Below are 19,488 nucleotides of genomic sequence, written 5' to 3' on the forward strand. Positions count from 1 at the left end.
GAAAGAGGGGCTTCCTTGAATATGTGCCCGGCCTGGGGTCATCCTATGAATGTTTCCAGAAGGGGACAAGGCAATGTGCAGGCCCCTGTGCATGTCCCTGGCCAACCATGCCCATTGGGCCTGGATGGCTCTGAGTAGGGAGGCTTACCCAGGGCCCCAGCCTCACGCCTTTCCTTGCCCTGCAGCTGAATGAGGTGTACCGACAGATCACAGACTCACACAAGCTCCAGCAGACCAAGTTCCGGTGGGTCCTGGGGGCCCAGGGAGAGTGGGGGGAGCTGCCCAAACCTCCCACTCTAGGGGACACCCCCCAAGCAGGGCATGGCTGCACCCCACATACTGTGCGGCTCACAGCCCCCTCTTGGTCCCCCACAGGCAGCAGCCCAACGCCGGGAAAAAGTGAGTTGAAGGCACACAGGTGGGGCAACCCCAGTTCAAGTGTCCTGCCCCCAGTTACCTGGTTACTGAGAACTAGAGCCCGGATTTGAGCCCAGCCTGTCTGACTCCAGCGCCCATACCTATAGCATCTTTTCTGTCCTGCATCTGCTCCTGAGAGCCTGCCTAAAGGGGGGTGGCTGGGAGGGTCTAGGGAGAGGCCCCACTTCGTAGATGAGGACCCTGAGGCTCCAGGGGGCAGAGTGGCTCGACTGAGGCTCAGGGTGAGGTGGCGGAGCAGCCTGGGCCAGCAGGACGGCCGGGTTCCAAAGACCCCGCACCTTTTGCTGCCAGGCTTCTTGTCCCACGCTGGGGAGAGGACAGGCAGGAGGGTGGGGGATGGGGGCAAGTGCCAGCATCGTGGCTGGCCTGACATCCCCACCTAACTGCCTGTCCCCGCCCCCGCCCCAGGCAGGACCACACCATCGTGGACACGGTGCTGATGGCGCCCCGCTCCGCCAAGCAGGCCCTGCTGAAGCTGACAGAGAAGCACGTGGAACAGGGGTCCTTCCATGAGCTCAAGGTGGCCCCAGGATACTACACCATCACGGCAGACCAGGGTAGGTGGGCAGGCTCCCCGCACCGCTCCCTTGTGCCTCCTACCCCGCTGGGGCCCCCCGGCCGCTATCTGACTGCCCCCCGTCAACACCCACCCAGATGCCCGGGGCATGGTGGAGTTCCAGGAGGGCGTGGAGCTCGTAGACGTGCGGGTACCCCTCTTCATCCGGCCCGAGGACGACGACGAGAAGCAGCTGCTGGTGGAGGCCATCGACGTCCCCATGGGCACCGCCACCCTCGGCCGCCGCCTGGTGAACATCACCATCATCAAGGAGCAAGGTAGGTCAGGGCAGAGGGAGCAGGGGGCTTAGAAAAGGGGCTCTGGGAACCCCTGTTCCTCCTGGTGTCTGAGCAGAAATGGGGCCATGTCGCCTAGGCAAGTCACTTAACCTCTGTGAGCCTTGGTTTCTCCATCTGTAAAATGGGCATCAGGCTCCTGAGAGGCGTATGTGTCTGTTCATCGCTGCACAGTGTCTGGGCGTGACGCTCATGAGGGAGCTTCTGTTCTAACCGTCGTAGGGTGCTGGGTCCTCCTGAAGCTGCCCGCGTCCATCCTCCTGTTCTCCCGACCCTTCTGGCCTCCGAACTTCAGAGGTTGAATGAATGTCCCTAGGATGCCAGGACAGCAGACAGGAAGGGCTGTGGGAGTTGGTTTTACCCATGCCAGTCCAGAGGGGACACACGGCACCGCACAGGCGATGCTCTCGTTGTCTTCCCTACCTGCTCCTCGGGGAAGCCCGGGGTGTTGATGACCATCCCCCTGCATCCGGAGGGCCTGCTGGGCCCCTGAGCCCTCCTGCCCATCTGCTCCAGCAAACACAGGACTCCGTCCTGCTCTGCCCCAGCCCTCGGTCTTGGGGCCTCCTCTCTGGCTGTGCCCCTGCCTGGCCTCCTTTCTCTGCCCTGAAACATCCAGGATGCCAGTGCGACTCTGTTCCAGCCCCCTTGCTCTTCTCCGGAAGAATTTTCCACTCCCTTGCTCTGCTCTCCCCAGACGGCGGTGGGATGAGGAGGGATGGGCAGGGCCAGAGGGCAGATGGTTGTTGAGAAGGGGCCGCAGCCGGCCGGGTCGTCCTGACTGCCGCCTGGGTCCTTGCAGCCAGCGGGGTCGTGTCTTTTGAGAAGGCCGAGTACGCGGTCAGCGGCGGGGATCAAGTGGCCCGCATTCCTGTCATCCGGCGCATCCTGGACAATGGCAAGTCCCAGGTCTCCTACCGCACGCAGGACAACACGGCCCAGGGCAACCGGGTAAGTCCCCACTGTGGGGTCAGTAGCGTTTCCACGGTGCCCAGCGAGAGCAGGACATGGCCACTTGGCAGCAGCAGTGTCTCGCTCCCCGAAAGGGCCCGTGGTGCCTGAGGTCAGTGAGGCCCCATCACTGCCAGCGACACGTCTAGATCATTCATGTCTCCTTCCAACAAACCATCAAGGGTCTCAGGGCTGCCAGACCCTTCAGACTGAAATGGACTTCTCTATCTGCCCCAATCCTGGGGCTTTAGGCTTCTTTTTTTTCCCCCTTAAGATTTTATTTGTTTGTTTATTTATTTATTTATTTATTTGAGAGCGAGAACGAGCAGTGGGGAGGGGCAGAGGGAGAGGGACAAGCCGACTCCGTGCCAAGGACGGAGCCCAATGCGGGGCTCGATCCCAGGACCCTGAGGTCATGACCCGAGTCGAAATCAGGAGTTTGATGCTTAACCGACTGAGCCACCACCCCCAGGGCTTTGGGCTTCTAGATGTGGGATCAGAGGCCACATGGCCCCTGGGCAGACTCCCCAAGGAACTGTCTCAGTTTGCCTGGCAGGCCCTCCCAGGGCCAGGAGCAAGAGGCAACCCTTGAAGGCAGGGAGTGCCTGGCACACGGGCCCGGTGCCCTCTGTCACGGGGCCCGAGTCTCTGGGAAGAACCAAACCCAGGTGTTGCATGTGCTGTGTTGGCTTCCAGGTTTGTGTTTCTGAATTTATTATCAACATGTCCAAGCTAAAAATATTTATACCAGCAGTTGACTCAGCGAGTAATAGAATGTGGTCTCCCTGGGCCCACAGGCCTGTTAGGCAAATGCGGGGGAGCATGTGCACGGGCTCCGGCTCCGGCAGGCTGGCCGCACCCTCTTCTGCCTTTTAGTCTCCGGAACAGTTCCCATCACCACTCTCGTGCTCCCAGTGAAAGTTCCAAAGAATTGTAGGTCTGTAAGTTTTACTGAATACACCGTATTATTTAAGAGATTCTGGCAATCCTGTGTGCTTTTATAAAGATACTTGGTATTTATGTGTTTTTAGATACATTATTATTATTCCCCAACTTTTTATTTTGAAAAACTTCAAGCCTGCAGAGAAAAGAAAAGACTAATAAAATCAGCACCCACTTACCCTTTACAGAGAGTCACCAACTAATACTGGTTTTCTCTCTCTCCTTCCCTACAAGATGCCCGTACCTAGACACAGAATTATGCGTGGATGTAGATCTCTTATCTATAACTGTAGAGACCCAGGGAGAGAGAGTTGTGTTCCATTTCATTTTGTTTGACGAACTATTCAAAGTAAGCGGTAGACATCATGAAGGCTCCTGCTGAGAACAAGGCTATGCTACACAACGTTGTCATTACCAACTTTAAGAAAGCTCACAGTGTTGCATTATCTAATAACCGGTCCATATACAGATCTCCCCTTGTTCACATGTCCCCACAATGTCCTTGATACCTCTTTTCCTCCCCCCACTCTTTTAATTTGGTACAATTCTCCTGCTTTGTCTTTTGTGACTTTGACGTTTGGAAATGTTCTAGCAGGTAACTCCTGCTTTCCTTAAATTTCCGTGAATTTGCCCCCTGCTGGGCCTGGACTTGAAATGTTAGTTTGCAGCGCCACCTAGTGGTCACAGCGCACCCCAGTTGCAGCTGATGGCCCCATTCTACTACACTCGCGTTCCAGAAACTCAGGAGAGTTCTGATGCTTTGAATGCAGAAAGCTGGAGGGGTGCCTGGGTGGCTCAGTCAATTAAGCATCTGCCTTTGGGTCAGGTCATGGTCTCAGGGTCTTGGGATCGAGACCCGTGGCGGGTTCCCTGCTCAACAGGGTGTCTTCTTCTTCCTCTCCCTATGACCCTAACCCTGCTTGCTCTCTCTCTCACAAATAAATAAAAGCTAAAAAAAAAAAAAGGAAAAGAAAAGAAAGAAGAAAGCTGGAGCTGATGGAGGCATCCTACCCAGAAGGCAAGGCCTGGGGCCTGGTGGGATCCCAGACTTCAGAGCTACATTTGGGGGCAGGGGTTCCTCCTCCCTGGGTGGAGCCTGCCAGTGTGGGACTCTCTGTATGTTCACATCCCCAGCTCTGGGTCTTGGTTCAAAGCTCAGCTCTACCACAATTACCTGTGCAAACTTGGGCAAGTTTCTCCACCTGTGTGTGCCTCGGTTCCCCATCTGTGAACGGGGGACAGTAGTAGCTCCAACTCACAGCTGTGGGGGTCAAATGAGCTAGTATTTGTAGAGTGCTTGATGCATGGGGCGGGTTGGGGGGAGCAGGGAGGTGCTGTAGCAACATAAGCCATTTCGTGTCCATGTGGGGTGGTCTCTGTCGGATATACAAGATCGGGGTGGAGGGCCCGTCTGACCCTAACCCCACCCCACTCCCAGGACTACATCCCCGCAGAGGGTGAGCTGCTCTTCCAACCTGGGGAGACCTGGAAGGAATTACAGGTGAAGCTCCTGGAGCTACAGGAGATGGACTCCCTCCTGCGGGGCCGCCAGACCCGCCGCTTCCACATTCAGCTCACCAATCCCAAGTTTGGGGCCCGGCTGGGCCAGCCCCACTCAGCCACCGTCACCATTGGGGACCCAGGTGCGCCGAGCCAGGGATGTGGTTAAGCAGGTGCAGAGGGAGGGCTGGGGGTGGGGGGCCTCTCCACAGAGGCTGCCAGTCTTGGCAAGTAAAAATACAGGTCTGGGGGGACAGCTGTCCTCTGAGTGCTGGTGGGCAAGGGTGGGGGGGAGCCCCCTGGCGGCAAGGGTGGATTCTTGCCTCCATCAAAGAGGGGGTGGCTGAGCTGGCTGCCCCGCTCAGGCTTGGCTCCCTACAGACGAACTGGACCGGAACTTCACAAGCCAGACACTGGCATCATTCCCTCACCATGGTGACCTGGGCGCCCCACAGCACCCCAACGCCAAGGCTGCCGGGTCCCGGAAAATCCACTTCAACTGGCTACCCCCTCCTGGCAAGCCAGCAGGGTACAGGGTAAGGTGGAAGGCAGAGGGGTGTGGAGGGGGAGGCCTGGTATCCGCTGGGGACGTGAGCCACCTGCGGCCAGAGGGCCCCTGAGGTGGTGGAGAGGGCATGCTTGGCCCACCGGGGACAGGGGGAACCGCCATCTGCCCAGGGAAGAGGAAAGACCCATCCCTGACCTTTTCAGACATTTGCCCTCCTTCCCGGAATGTGGCCCCTCGACCCACCCCGGAGACACCCCAGTTCTGTCCCAGCCCTGTTGTGTGAACCTGGCAAGTCACCAACCGCTCGGTGTCTCATCTGCTCAAAGGGGACGATAAGAGCAGGAGGTCCGTGGAGGGACGAGCAGCTCTGGCCACTGCCGCTACCCACTGACCCGTTCCTCCCCCGGGGGCAGGTCAAATATTGGATCCAGGGTGACCCTGAGTCCGAAGCCCACCTGCTTGACAGCAAGGTGCCCTCAGCAGAGCTCACCAACCTGTACCCGTATTGCGACTATGAGATGAAGGTGTGCGCCTACGGGCCCCAGGGCGAGGGCCCCTACAGCTCCTTGGTGTCCTGCCGCACACACCAGGAAGGTGAGGCCACACCACCTGTGTCTGTCCCCGACTACCCTGATGCCCGGCTCTGCCCCCCTCCCCCAGCACCTCCCAGAACCCGGCCCTCCCTCTGCTGCTGCTGACAGCTTTCTTCCTGTACTGCCCCCCTCCCCTGCCCCAGTACCCAGTGAGCCAGGGCGGCTGGCCTTCAACGTCGTCTCCTCCACCGTGACCCAGCTGAGCTGGGCTGAGCCCGCGGAGACCAACGGTGAAATCACGGCCTATGAGGTCTGCTATGGCTTGGTCAACGAGGACAACCGTAAGGACCTGGACCTCTCCAACCACCCCCCCACCCCCTGGGGACAGCAGGAAGGGGAGAGGACAAAGAGCAGGAGGGAAGTTATGGCATCCCTGTGGTCCGCCCCCATGGCTGCCTGAGGCATCATCAGGTTTGCGGTCAGGTTTGGGCTGGCCCCGTGCCAAGGCCAAGCACAGAAGCACACAGGGCAGGTGGGGACAGGAGGCATGAGACAGATGTGCAGTGAGGTCGACCGATCAGGGGTGCCTTCCCATACAGGGAATCAGGGTGCCTCATTTTCGCATGGTTCTACTGGGGCCAAAGAAGAGTTGCCAGATTTAGCAAATAGAGGATACCCTGAGTTTCAGAGAAACAATTATTTTAGCCCAGCTTATGTAACATTTTACTTGGCCGCATCCTTATTTCCTCCCAGGCCTGGAAGGGAGGGGAGGGAGGGTAACCGCACCAATTTCCAAGACGAGGCAGTGAGGGGAATCAGCTCCACGGCCACCCGGTGCAGGGACCTCCTCCTTGTGCCCTCGCTTATCCTTGGTCCATCCCAGGGACGGGGAGCTCACCATCGCATACGACCTCTGGGCCTTAACGTGGGTCAGGCTCAGCACTCCCGGCACAGCCCAGTAGGGTGGAGAGCTGAGAGATCATTCCAGATGTCAGATTTGTTGCTCTTTAGCAGCCAAGCAGACCACACACGGCATCACCAGCTGCGTCCCACCTTTGGTGCATGCTGGGTTTCTAACCCACCCATGACCACTAATACAGAGACACTGTTATGCCTCTAATCCCAGGACTGATATGTATCCTGTCGAAAGCTCATTTCCGATGATTTCAGCCATGGCTTCAGCCTGCTGAGGTCTCCGCTGTGTCCTGGAATGCACCAGATGGCCCACCTGGCCGAAGGCATCAGGACTTTGGCGGGTGCCCCTCTCCCTCTCTCCCTCTAGCTGACAGGGATGAGGGGTAGGCCAAGAAACAGTGCCCACCTTGGAAGCTAGAGACCTCCTCCGGGCTGAGAGGCCTCCACCAGCCATTTCTTTTAAAGCACAGTTGTTTGCTAGGGGCCAACACCAAGCTCATGAGGTATCATTTTCCAGAAGCCTCCTTTGGACCTCTTTGGAGATGGGGACCTTTTCTGGCCTCCAGTCTTTTGTGCCTTCTCTGGTTTCCCAGAAGCCTTCCAGCAGGGCAGACCCCTTCTTTTTTATTCTCTCTCTCCTCTCTTTTTTTTAAAGATTTTGTGTATTTATTTGACAGAGAAAGAGCAAAGGAGGGAACACAAGCAGGGGGAGTGGGGGAGGGAGAGGCAGGCTCCCCACTGAGCCGGGAGCCCGATGCGGGGCTCGATCCCAGGACCCCGGGATCAGGGCCTAGGCTGAAGGCAGACACCTAACAACTGAGCCACCCCACGGCAGACCCCTTCTGGTTTGGGCCTGGGCCTAAACCCGGAACTTGCCCTGAGCTACGGGGGTCACGTCCTCCTTCCTGCCAGGGCTGTGTGTCCACCCTTCTAGGTGCTCGTGGGTTAGGGTAAGGGGACCCCATGGCAACTGTGGTGGGTGTTGGGCCATCTCTGCCCTCAGCACCTGGGGTCTGGCGGTGGGCAACAAGGCACCTGCGCCTTCACCGCCAAAACATGTGTCCAGTGGAGGTGCCCTGGACACAGGGCCATCGCAGCGCCAATCCTAGAGGTGACATTGAAGCCACCTTGAGTCTTGTCCTCGCTCTGCCACTTAAGGATGAGCCCTTCAGAGAGTCGGTGACACTTCTTGAAACCAGTCTTGCCCAGGTTCTCAGGGCTTGGCGCGACCTGGGATTCCCGCAGCTGCTTGGTCCCGGCCTTGTCTCCTGTGCTCTCTCTGGGAAGTAAAGAGCCCACACGGGGGGCTGCTGCATCAGAGCGGGGCTAGGCCAGGCAGGAAGCTAGAATGACCCGTCTGAGGTGCTCTCCCTGCCCCAGGACCCATAGGGCCCATGAAGAAGGTATTGGTGGACAGTCCCAAGAAGCGGACGCTGCTCATTGAGAACCTTCGGGAGTCCCAGCCGTACCGCTACACGGTGAAGGCGCGCAATGGGGCAGGCTGGGGCCCAGAGCGGGAGGCCATCATCAACCTGGCCACCCAGCCCAAGCGACCCATGTCCAGTGAGTGGGGGCGGGGAGCAGAGGAGGGGGGCAGGCGGGACAGAGGAAGCTGGGAGGCCAGGGCTGGGGCCCTGGTTCACCCCTCCCCCTCCTGCAGTCCCCATCATCCCGGACATCCCCATTGTGGACGCCCAGTGCGGGGAAGACTACGAAAGCTTCCTCATGTACAGCGATGACGTTCTCCGCTCCCCTGCTGGCAGCCAGAGGCCTAGCGTCTCCGATGACACTGGTGAGTGGGTCTGGGATCCGTGACAGCAAGTCTCGGGGAGGAGGTGGGGCGGTCCTTGGTGTCCAGAGAAAGCAAAGGGGCCAGTGACCACCGGGCATAGAGAGCAAGACCAGAAGCCCCTCTCGGTTCCCCACGGGTATCGGCAGAGCCTGCCACTTGGCAGGTGCCCCGCTGGCATGGGGGACAGAGGGGACAAAGCCAGCGCTGCCCACAGGCAGTTGTGCACACATCTGTGTATAAGCACAGGCCAACAGACTTGCCGGGGAGCAGAGGCACCCACACACACGGGCCCATGCGGGAACACAGCCTCACACCTGGAAGGCTGTGCCGTGGACTCAGGTCATCCAGGCCACCTCCCAGGGACAAGGCCATGTGGGAGGTGGCAGGCATGGCCCCCTGCCCTGCCCTCCCCCCTGACTCCCCGCAGCGTGGGATAAAGGGCCCTCGGCTGGCCTCCCTGGCACTCAGTTTGAGCGCAGCTCCGCTGTGGGACATCAGATGGACTGCTCACCCTCTCTGTGCCGCAGTGCTCTGATCTGTAGTGCTCTGCTGCCGGTCATACCATGCCAGCAGTCACAGTCCTCCGGGAGTCCTGCTCTCTTCCATCTTTGCCCTGGCAGGGTTGAGCTTGGGCTTAAGGAACCCAAGCCCAAAGGTTGTGGGGGTTTTGAAGCTGTGAGAAAGCGCAGCAGGTATGAATCAGGTGCCCAAACTCAGGGCCTAACTCTACCTGGGACGCACTCTGTGGCTTCTGGAACTGTCCCTGGGAGGCAGGCAGGGGAGAGGTTACTTTCTCCAGTCCACAGATAAGAAACCGAGGTGACAGAGCTGGTGACAGAGCCAGCGCCACCCCAGGGGGCGTCTTGCCTCACCAGCCGCAGCCCCGGCTGCCCCAGCTCCCACGGAAGGGCTCCTCTTCCGCTCAGGGGCCGAGGGTCCCGGCCATCGCCTGTTGTGCGACCACCCGCGCCCCTCCCGCACACTCGGATTCCGGAGAGCCCGAGGACCGGCTCACGTCGCTGGTCTCCGCCCCGCCGCGCCCCCTCCCGCAGCCGCCCGCAGCCGCTGGCGGTGCCAACGCGGCCCTTCGTTGTTCCCAAGGCGGCGGCTGGAAGTTCGAGCCCCTGCTGGGGGAGGAGCTGGACCTGCGGCGCATCACGTGGCGGCTGCCCCCGGAGCTCATCCCGCGCCTGTCGGCCAGCAGCGGGCGCTCCTCCGACGGCGAGCCGCCCCGCGGCCCCCCGGACGACCGCGCGGACGCGGGCACGGGCGGGGAGGGTGGCGGCCTAGCCCGCGGCGCCACACCCAGGCCCCCTGGAGGTGACGGGCTTGCCCGGCCTGCCCCGACCCCGCACCCAGCTAGGCACGTTCCTTGGCTGCCTGGGCCTGGCCCGAGCCTCCTGTAGCCAGGCTGCCCAGGAAGGCTCCCCGCCAGCCTGGGCAGGTGCCGCTGTGCCAGGACGACCCCCAGAGCCAACGGACCCCTAAGGCAGGCATTTGGCTGGCCTCAAAGCAGGACCACCCACAGCAGTGTATGACCTCATAAGTCTGTTGTGTCCAGGGGACAGGCTGTAGTACCTAAGGAGACCCCTCAGAGGCCTGAAGGGACACAGGGCAGACATTTGCCACCCCACCCCCCAAGGCAGGGCTAACTACAAGGTCTCCTAGCTGGGGTCAGCGACCCTCAGACTATCCACACTGGCATCCTGAACACCAGCGGACCTGGGCTGTAGAAGCCTGTGTGGCCCCTTGGGACCCCACCAGGAACACAGACCTGTCCCTGGTGGCCAAGGAAGGCTGGGTTTCTTTACGCCACCACCAACCACCCCCCATAGGTAATCCTAGGAATTCCCAGGGCAGCCTGCCCCACGGGGCTCTGGGTCCGGTACAGGTCTGTCCCCGTGACCTTGCTCTCCTCCTGCAGAGCACCTGGTGAATGGGCGGATGGACTTTGCCTTCCCGGGCAGTGCCAACTCCCTGCACAGGATGACTGTGGCCAACGCTGCCTACGGCACCCACCTGAGCCCGCACCTGCCGCACCGGGTGCTGAGCACGTCCTCCACCCTCACGCGTGACTACCACTCGCTGACCCGCACAGAGAACTCCCACTCCGCCACGCTGCCCAGAGACTACTCTACCCTCTCCTCCATCTCCTCCCACAGTGAGTGTCTGCCACCAGCCCTGCGTCTCCCCCGGACCCCTCTTCTCTTCCAGCTCCAGCAGGCTCGGGGTTCTGTTCCCGCCGCCCGTCCTCCAACACACCCTTCCCGCGCGCTCACTCTTGTTTTGTCCTGCCGCAGGCCTCCCTCCCATCTGGGAAGAGGGGAGGAGCAGGCTTCCGCTGTCCTGGGCCCTGGGGGCCCTGAGTCGGGCTCAGATGAAGGGGTTCCCTCCCTCTGGGGACTCACGGGACACTATAATCCTGGCTGGGCAGCCAGCAGCGCCCATCCAGGACCCAGGTAGTACAGGGGTGGCCACCCCGTGTCTCCACAGCTGTCCTGCTCCATCTGTCATCCATCTGCTCATTGCAGCCGCGCCCAGACCCAGCATCTCACCCTCCATTCCACCCCCATCAGTGCTGATGCCTCATCCAGCCTCTGTCCTTCCAGGGGCGCTGGGCTGGGGGAGGAGAGGCGCCAGGCCAGTGGGGGAGGGCCATCTCACGGTGCTCACCCTTGAGCCCACAGCCACTCTGAGACGGGCGGGAGGGGCTGGGTGGCCTGGCCAGGGTGTGGCAGGGTGAGCGAGCTGCCAGGCGGGTGCTGAGCAGAGACCTGACAGCCCAGGGAGGTCAGGGGACAGAGGTCCCGCCCAGGGAGCCCCGCCACAAACTGACCATGGCCTCCCATCTTCAGACCCCCGCTTGGCTGCCGGTGTGCCCAACACACCCACCCGCCTGGTGTTCTCGGCCCTGGGACCCACATCTCTGAAAGTGAGCTGGCAGGAGCCACAGTGCGAGCAGGTGCTGCAGGGTTACAGCGTGGAGTACCAGCTGCTGAGCGGCGGTGAGGCACAGCTGCTGTTGCCGGGGCTGCGGGGGTGATGTCTTGCCGGGCTCAGCTCCGGGTCGGGACACTTCGGAGCATCCAGCTGGATAGGAATCCCTCCAAATCCCTCAAACGCTAATGATCCCCACCAGACTTTCGGAGTCTCTCTTCCATGCTCCTCACTGCCCTTCATAACCTTCTCTCTCCGGAGTTCTCATCCACCTCCCTGGGCCTCTCTCCAGGTTATTCCCTCTGCTAGGTTTTGCCTAACAAGGCTTCACTGGCCTAGGGGACCTAGAGCCTCTGCTGGCATGGGAGGTGGGAAGTGGGGCTTCCCTGGGAAGACAAACTCACGGCAGCATGACCGGGGCCCATCAACAGCCAAAACATAGTGGAATTTTAGACTGCACTTATCCCTTGTATAGTGTACAACCTCAACAACCAACCATACCATACCAGGCTGATCCCACCTGCCCCCAAACCACAGCTAATTCTGGGTGAGCGATGACTAGATCTTGGTGGCAGCCTAGGACAGGTGTGGGATCAGGCTGGGGCTGGGAATAATATTGCTCCCCTGACTCCCACCCCCATCACAGGAGAGCTGTATCACCTAAACATCCCCAACCCCAGCCAGACGTCAGTGGTGGTGGAAGACCTTCTGCCCAACCATTCCTATGTGTTCCGTGTGCGGGCCCAGAGCCAAGAAGGTTGGGGCCCAGAGCGTGAGGGTGTCATCACCATTGAGTCACAGGTGCACCCCCAGAGTCCACTCTGCCCCCTGCCAGGTGAGCTGCCTCCCCACCGCGTGGCTGCCCCCATGAGGTCTCCTACGGACACAGACACTGACATCCTTGCTCTGCTATGTCCAGGCTCCACCTTCACTTTGAGCACACCTAGTGCCCCGGGCCCACTGGTGTTTACTGCCCTGAGCCCAGACTCGCTGCAGTTGAGCTGGGAGCGGCCACGCAGGCCCGATGGGAACATCCTTGGCTACCTGGTGACCTGCGAGATGGCCCATGGAGGAGGTGCTGCCTGCCCCCAGGTCAGGGGTGGCCACGGGAGGGATGGAGATGGAGCTGAAGAGGCTTAAGCCATCATATTCCCTGTCCAGAGCCAGCCACCACGTTCCTGGTGGATGGTGACAGCCCTGAGAGCCGGCTGACCGTGCCGGGCCTCAGCGAGAACGTGCCCTACAAGTTCAAGGTGCAGGCCAAGACCACCGAAGGTTACGGGCCAGAGCGTGAGGGCATCATCACCATTGAGTCCCAGGATGGAGGTAGGGTGCCTCACCCCTTCTTAGCCCCTGCCCCTTCTCTGGCCACCTCTTCTCTTGGCCTCATCTCTGACTGGCCTATCTGCCCATGCCAGGCCCTTTCCCACAACTGGGCAGCCATGCTGGGCTCTTCCAACACTCACTGCCAGGCGAGTACAGTAGCATCACCACCACCCACACCAGTACCACCGAGCCCTTCCTACTGGGTGAGTTACTGGGCAGGGGATCCAGCTCTCCTTGCGGGGAAGTGGGAGATACGGAGCTCACAGAGCAGGAGAGGCAGGGCCCCAGGCAGAGTCCTTCAGTGTGTCCTCCCCTGCAGATGGACTGAGCCTAGGGACCCAACGCCTGGAAGCAGGTGGCTCCCTTACCCGCCACGTGACCCAGGAGTTTGTGAGCCGGACGCTGACCACCAGTGGAACGCTCAGCACCCAGGTGGACCAACAGTTCTTCCAGACCTGAGCCCCCCAACCCTTACCCACCCGGGTGCAGGAACCTGGGCCCCCACCCCGCCTCCTCTCTCTGGCTCTGGCTTGGCTCCTCCACCCGTGGACTCCTCACGGCCCAGCACACCCAAATGCTGACCACAGGGCCACTGCCTCTGGCTACGGAGGACGGAAGGTGTCCTCTGGGAGGAATAAAGGGCGCAGAGGTCCCAGAAGGCCCTTCTGGCAGCAACGCCCCTACCCCAGGCCCAAGCCCATTTGCACGTAACCAAAGAGCTGGAACCAGCATGACAAGGCCCCTGCTTTGTTCCACACTTAATAAAAGATTTTGCTACCGATTGGCCCTGCCCAGTCGTTCTCCCAGGGAAAGCCTGCACAGCGCGGGGAAGTGCTTCCGACGTTGCTCCTTGGATACCCAAGCACACACCCACCTCTAGAGGCAGGCAGGCGGGTCAGTGGTGGGAGGCACAAATTTATTGAGCACCCAGATGCAGAGGGCAGGTGTCCGGGGCCTGGAGCTTTGTGCCTTGCTGCCTGGCAGGCCCCATGCCCACCGGGTGCCATCCCCGGGGAAGGCCTCACCAGTGCAGCACCTTGGCGCCATCGGCCGCCTGAGAGAGGTAGAAGGTGGCGGTGCCAGCATACTGCTCCTGCGGGAGAGGCAGGTGGGGGTCTCAGCACAGCATGGCCCTGGGAACCCACCCCTCCTACCTCTGCGTGCCAGCGCCCGCCCACCTGTATGTGCTGCATGGCTTGGGAGGTGGAGGCGGCCTCCAGCAGGGTCACGGTGCAGCCTCCAAAGCCACCACCAGTCATGCGGCTGCCGTAAACCCCGGGTGCAGACAGCGCAGCCTCGACGAGCTGGTCCAGCTCAGGACAGCTCACCTCATAGTCATCCCTGCGGAGAGGACGGAGGACAGGAGGGCCTAGCATGGCCCCGTCCCAGGGCTTAGCCTCACCCTGGGCTATCTGGGCACCCCGGGGTCCTCACCTGAGCGAGTGGTGGCTCTCCACCATGAGGCGGCCAAAGGCTCGGTAGTCCCCACGGCTCAGGGCGGCTGCCGCCTGGGCCGTGCGCCGAATCTCACCGACCACGTGCCGCGCACGCCGGAAGCCTTCCTTGCTCACCAGGTCTCTGCCAGCTGGGGAGGGAACGGGGTCAACGGACCTGCCACCCACCACCTCTGAGCCCCTACCGATGTGGGGATGGGGACGCCAGGCGGTGGCCTGGGGGTGGGCTGCGAGTTGGGAGACCTCATTTGGACAAAGCTGTGCCCAGAACTTTGTGTTGGTGACTCAGGTTCGGAGTCTCTCCCCCACCCCCCGACTATAAAATGTCACTTGGGGGGGGGGGGCGGCTAGGGGGCTCAGTGGGTTAAAGCCTCTGCCTTTGGCTCAGGTCATGATCTCAGGGTCCTGGGATCAAGTCCTGCGTCAGACTCTCTGCTCAGCAGGGAGCCTGCTTCCTCCTCTCTCTCTCTCTGCCTGCCTCTCTGCCTACTTGTGATCTCTGTCTGTCAAATAAATAAATAAATAAAATTAAAAAAAAAAAAGTCACTTGGGGGCGCAGCAAACATTGAGAGAACCCACAGAGAGCCCCCCTCCCAGCAGGGGGCCTGGTGCACAGTGGGTGCTCAGTAAACAGCAGGGGAAGCCCCAGACCCTTGATGCTTCCAAGGTGAGGAGCAACACACGGCTGCCTCCCCGAGCCCACGGTAGTGCAAGCGGGAGAAGTCCTCCTGCTGCCGCTCACGCTGGAGCACCAGTGGAGCCTCCACTGGAGAGGCTGGCGCCCCGGAGCCGGGGTGCAGCTCAGGCACACATCAAGCTGCAGGGCACACCGGCATTGGGCTGTCCTCGCCAGTTCATGCGGAGGTGGGGAGAGCAAGCCGATTCGGTAGGGGCAGCCCTGACTGCCAGAGGCTTTGCTGCTGAATTCTGAGGGCCACGGCGGTTTGGGAACAGGCAAGGGTTTAGCGTTGAACTAGGTGACCAAAGCGACCACCTTGGGCAGAGAGGCCAAGCTGGAAGACCCAGGCACCAGGAGCCAGAGAGCAGCCGCTAAATCCTCAGAAAGCCATGGTGTGGGGGGAGGAAGGCATGGAAGGGACAGAGATGGGAGAGGGGACATAAGGACACAGGTGACCAAGGTCTCACATAACAGTGACAAGGGTGAGAAATAACCACCAAGGGGAAGTCAGCAGGGGAAGCCTCTGGGGAGGATGGATGCAGAGTTCCATTGGGAATGAGGTGGAGGCTCCGGAACCAGAGGTGGAAATGGGGAGAGGCTCCAGCCGGGGGAGCAACGGGCTGCAGGCCCCAACCCCAGGTGGCGGCGGCGGCGGCTGAGGACTGAGAAGTGAACATAGACAACAAAGTGAGCCATGAGCATTATGGCACAGGAAAGAGGTTCAATTTTCAAAGAGAAGAGAACTGGCCGTGTTTCCAAGCAGGAGAGGAGCCAGGCAGGGCATAGGAACCAGGCAAAGGCCTTTTCACACAGGACTCTGCAGAAGGCAGAGGCAGCACTGGGGTCCCCAGGGAGGGAAGACCCAACGTGTTCCAGCATGAAAACCTCCGTCAAGGTCACCTGCAATGAGCAGGCGGGGCAGTTCTGAACGGGACAGTTCACCAAGGAGAAGGACAAGACAGTCCCACAGGGCTGGCCAGTGTCCCGGCAAGGGGCACCTGCACCCTGCCAGGGAGCGCGCGGCTCCCGAGGCCAGCAGCCTGGCCCGCAGCTGAGAGTACAGGCTGGGGGCTGAGCTGCCCACTTCGAGGCTCAGCACTGCCTCATCCAAAACACGCAGAGTAGTAACAGCCTCTGCTCTACATGGTATGGCAGAACAAGGGGATGTTGACCTGAGCTTCAAACTATCAAATATACTATCTTCCCAGCCACATGTACCAGGAACCATTCAGATACATGCACCTTTGGACTCTGCAATCCTACTCCTCTGAATCCAATCCTAAGAAAATACCGAGAGAACACGGAGACACTTATGTATGAAACTGATCGTCACGGCGTCATGTGCAATCGTCAGCAAATGGTCACGTTACAGCACACTCATGTGCCGAACTTGTCTGTAGCTTTCACAGGCCCTGCTGATGACGTGCCTCTGCCGGCCCAGGTAAGAGTTCTCAGATAACGCTAGAAAAAGAGAAACAGGGCGCCTGGATGGCTCAGTCGTTAAGTGTCTGCCTTTGGCTCAGATCATGATCCCGGGATCCTAGGATCAAGACCCGCATTGGGCTCTCTGCTCAGCAAGGAGCCTGCGCCCCCTGCCCCTCTGCCTGCCTCTCTGCCTACTTGTGATCTCTCTGTCAAACAAATAAATAAAATCTTTAAAAAAAAAAAAAAAGGAGAAAACAATATGAAGATTTCAAGCAGCCCTGCTGAGGTTGGCGGGTCTACAAGGTTGGGGGAGCAGGCAGAGCATAGCGGAGGTCCCTGGAAATGAGGGGTTCGTGGCAAGGTCAAGGCTACACGGAGGGCCCGGCTGCCCCTCAGGGCCCCCAGCCAGCTCTCACCCTCTAGCTCCTCCAGCCGCACCTCCCGAAGGCTCTCCTTGCCCAGCGCCCGGGCCACCTCTTCGCACTGCTGCCGCCGCAGCGGGTACTCGCTGGAGCCCAGGGAGTGGCGGACATTGGAGTTGGTGATGAGCACGGCCAGCTTGGGTTCTGACAGCGGCACCAGGCTTGTCTCCAGGGACCTGGCATTGAGTTGGAGTGAGGAAGAGGACAAGCCCAAGGGTCCGCGTGCCACACGGGGCAGCCAGGGGGCCCTGCTCCACCCAGAAGCTCCTGATGATGGGGGGGAGCGTACAAGGGGAGCCCCTGACCTGCAGTCAATGAGCAGCGCGTGGCCTTTCTGCCCCAACAGTGCGATGAGCTGGTCCATGATGCCACAGGGCACCCCTGCGAAGCTGTGCTCGGCCCGCTGACACACCTGAGCCCGGGCAGCTATGGACCCCGAGTCTGCGGCACAGGGGAACTTGGGGAGGCTAGGGCCCAGGAGGGGGTGTGTGGGTTGGGAGCCATGGGAGCTCCAGTGACACTCCAGAGAGGTTCCCCACCCCCTTCCCGAAGGCACAGCAGAGGGAAGCTCTGACAAGCAGAGGAGGGCTGGTTCGGGGGCTGGGATCTAGGAAGTACCTGGGCAGAGCTGCTGCAGGAAGGTGTACGTGGCCACTTCCAGGGACGCGGAGCTGGACAGCCCACCCCCCAGGGGCACGGAGCTGACCACCACTGCGCTGAAGCCAGGGAGGGGCGCAGCTGGAAAGAACGGGTGGTGGTGAGATGAGCTGTCTGGGACGACAGGCCCGCAAAGGGCAAGTATTTTAGCAATGAAGGGAGGGGACAGCCTGAAAGCTGCTTCCAGGGACAGGTCTCAATTGTCAGAGGCCACCTTGGGCCCAGCACCCTTCATCCTACCCTCCTAAGGTAAGCTACTTAACCAGCAGCTGAGGTACCTGGCACACAGTCTTCCTAGCTCTCCTCCTGGTTTAGGTCTCTGGAGGCCAGCGGGCTAGAGGTTCAAATCCTGGCTCCTCCCATCATCTAATGGGCAGTTGAGGGAAAGTTCTGGAACCTCTCTGGGCATCAGTCTCATCATCTGTACAATGGGGATACTCTCCTCCTCCTGCAAGCTACCCGGGGGGTGGACTAGATGAGCTAAGGAGCTTTGTAGCTGAGAGGTGGTGCTCCTAGTACTAGTGCAAACTTGACCCTGGCCTCAGCCCCATACCTGGGTAGTGCTGAATCACTCCCTTGACATAGTTGGCCCAGCGGGGGGTTCCGGGCTCCAGTGACCTCTGGGCTGTGGGCAGCGGAAACTGCAGCCGCCGGGGTTCATCAGCATCCTCCGAGGTGGTGAGGAGGGAGACAAGGCCATCCGCCCGGGGGCTGCCCACCAGCACAGTCACAAGCTCCAGCGCCTGGCGGGAGAGACAGGGAGTATGTAAAGCTTCTGCCCGTTGACCAGTGAAGGAGGCTCCCTCCCATACTAAAGTTCTGAAGAATGAGAGGTTTCAGTCCCTTGGAGGCTCAACAGGAAAGGAATGGGGGGTGTTTCGGGGAAGAACCAGAGTGCTGAGTTGGCCCTGGGGGCTTGGGTCCTGCCTCTGTGTCTTCAGAGGCAGGGCGGGAGCAGCAGACGTGCAGTCCTGGACTCTGCCCTGAACACGGCTCCCGGCTATGGGGCGAGGGGGAGGAGAGCTCGGAAGGCAAAGAGAGTCAGAGGAGCTCCAGCTGATGCCTTGCCATCGTGGAGTAGTCTCAGGTGCGCGCGGAACCCACTCACTTGCCAAGCTGCACCAGGTGAAAAGGGCCCCAGCTCTAATCGCTGCCCCAGGAAGAATCAGCTCTGTGACCTTGAGCAAATCAGTAGCCCTCTCTGGGCCTCAGTTTCCTGTCTGTAAACTGAACCGGCTGGGCTGGGAGCTCTAGGGCTAGCTTCCTCAAGTCTGCAGTCGGGGGCCCCTGGAAGACAGAGCCCGAAGCGTCCCCTTCCGCATGCTCCGTCGGGGCCCAAGTCGAGGTGGCTCCCAGATTGATGGCGAGGATCGTCAGTCTACAGAGGGCGGGCTCGAGCGACGAGGCGTCGGCACACCCCCTCCTAGCTTACTTCCTCGCGGATCCCCCGCTTCCTCCCTTCCCACGTGGGAAACTCCCCCTGCCCGGGTCTCTCCCATGCGCTCGTCCCCCAAACTCCGGGGAGGTTGGCTAAAGTTCGGTGCGGCCGCCCAGCATCCATGCAGGGACTAGGCACCTCCCCGCGCGCCGCAGGCCTGCCCTGCCTCGGGGGAGGCTCGGGGTTCCCCTCCCGGCCCCTCACCATGGGCAGCACCAGGCCCTGGTTGTAGTCCGTGTGCTCCCCGATCAGGTTGACCCGGCCGGGCGCCGACACCGCCAGCTCGGGCTCGGCCCCGAACTCCTCCCGGAAAGCTCTGCGGGCCTCGGCCAGCAGCTCCGCAGACTGGGGCTGTCTCGAAGCGGCCATGACGCCTGCCCTGCAGCGAGGCCCGGTAGGCGCGGGATGCTCGGGGCGGGGCGGCGCGGGGGCGGCGCGCATTCCTGTACGCGCCCCCCGCCCCCACCCGGGGCTCCTCCCGCCCCCGCCGAGCCCGGCCCGCCCCGCCCCGCCTCCCGCCCCCAGCCACCTGCTGGGCGCGCTCCGCCGCGTCTCCCCCTGACGCCCCCACCGGGCAGGCGGCGGACTTTGCGAAAGACCGGCGGGTGCCCAGTAGAGCGGTATTGGCTGGGCTGGAAGATCTGGGCTGCCCTTCCCCGACCCTGGCGCCGCGTTCTGTGCTCCCCACACCGGCTCGTCCGTCCACCTACAGCCTGAGC

At 61.0% G+C, this 19,488-nt stretch overlaps 2 protein-coding genes across 7 annotated transcripts in view; one reads left to right on the plus strand and one right to left on the minus strand.

Annotated features, from left to right (window-relative positions):
* ITGB4 (integrin subunit beta 4) overlaps nt 1-13,475 on the plus strand; it is a 30,322-nt gene extending 16,847 nt beyond the window's left edge. For 2 of the 6 annotated variants that reach the window (XM_082705140.1, XM_082705139.1), the window contains exons 22-40: nt 186-244; nt 376-399; nt 847-995; nt 1,093-1,272; nt 2,093-2,241; nt 4,622-4,826; nt 5,065-5,219; nt 5,605-5,785; nt 5,928-6,065; nt 8,020-8,202; nt 8,300-8,431; nt 9,533-9,751; nt 10,356-10,592; nt 11,287-11,436; nt 12,015-12,203; nt 12,288-12,443; nt 12,530-12,694; nt 12,787-12,897; nt 13,014-13,475. In XM_082705140.1, the coding sequence (XP_082561266.1) occupies nt 186-244; nt 376-399; nt 847-995; nt 1,093-1,272; nt 2,093-2,241; nt 4,622-4,826; nt 5,065-5,219; nt 5,605-5,785; nt 5,928-6,065; nt 8,020-8,202; nt 8,300-8,431; nt 9,533-9,751; nt 10,356-10,592; nt 11,287-11,436; nt 12,015-12,203; nt 12,288-12,443; nt 12,530-12,694; nt 12,787-12,897; nt 13,014-13,153 (2,922 nt within the window). In that variant the 3' untranslated portion in view covers nt 13,154-13,475. The other 4 variants (XM_082705141.1, XM_082705142.1, XM_082705144.1 and 1 more) reach the window with 3 other exon arrangements.
* A 118-nt stretch (nt 13,476-13,593) lies between these two features.
* Nucleotides 13,594-19,196, minus strand: GALK1 (galactokinase 1). The gene is made up of 8 exons (XM_082705250.1): nt 18,974-19,196; nt 17,885-18,074; nt 17,293-17,412; nt 16,980-17,115; nt 16,669-16,850; nt 14,129-14,279; nt 13,873-14,035; nt 13,594-13,787 (listed from the first exon to the last, which is right to left on the minus strand). The coding sequence occupies exons 1-8, from the start codon at nt 19,136-19,138 to the stop codon at nt 13,716-13,718; spliced, it is 1,179 nt and encodes a 392-aa protein (XP_082561376.1). The 5' UTR covers nt 19,139-19,196; the 3' UTR covers nt 13,594-13,715.
* Nucleotides 19,197-19,488: the final 292 nt, after the last annotated feature.

This window comes from Mustela nivalis, assembly GCF_964662115.1.
Source record: "Mustela nivalis genome assembly, chromosome: 17".
Lineage (NCBI taxonomy): Eukaryota > Metazoa > Chordata > Mammalia > Carnivora > Mustelidae > Mustela > Mustela nivalis.

Excerpts from the sequence above, each read along its gene's own strand:
- GALK1 (XM_082705250.1), bottom strand. The coding sequence starts at position 19,138 with ATGGCCGCTTCGAGACAGCCCCAGTCTGCGGAGCTGCTGGCCGAGGCC. Across the intron at positions 17,116-17,292 it reads CCTGCAGCAGCTCTGCCCAG|ACTCGGGGTCCATAGCTGCC; the intron begins GTACTTCCTAGA and ends CCTGTGCCGCAG. Across the intron at positions 14,280-16,668 it reads GCGGCTGGAGGAGCTAGAGG|CTGGCAGAGACCTGGTGAGC; the intron begins GTGAGAGCTGGC and ends TTCCCTCCCCAG.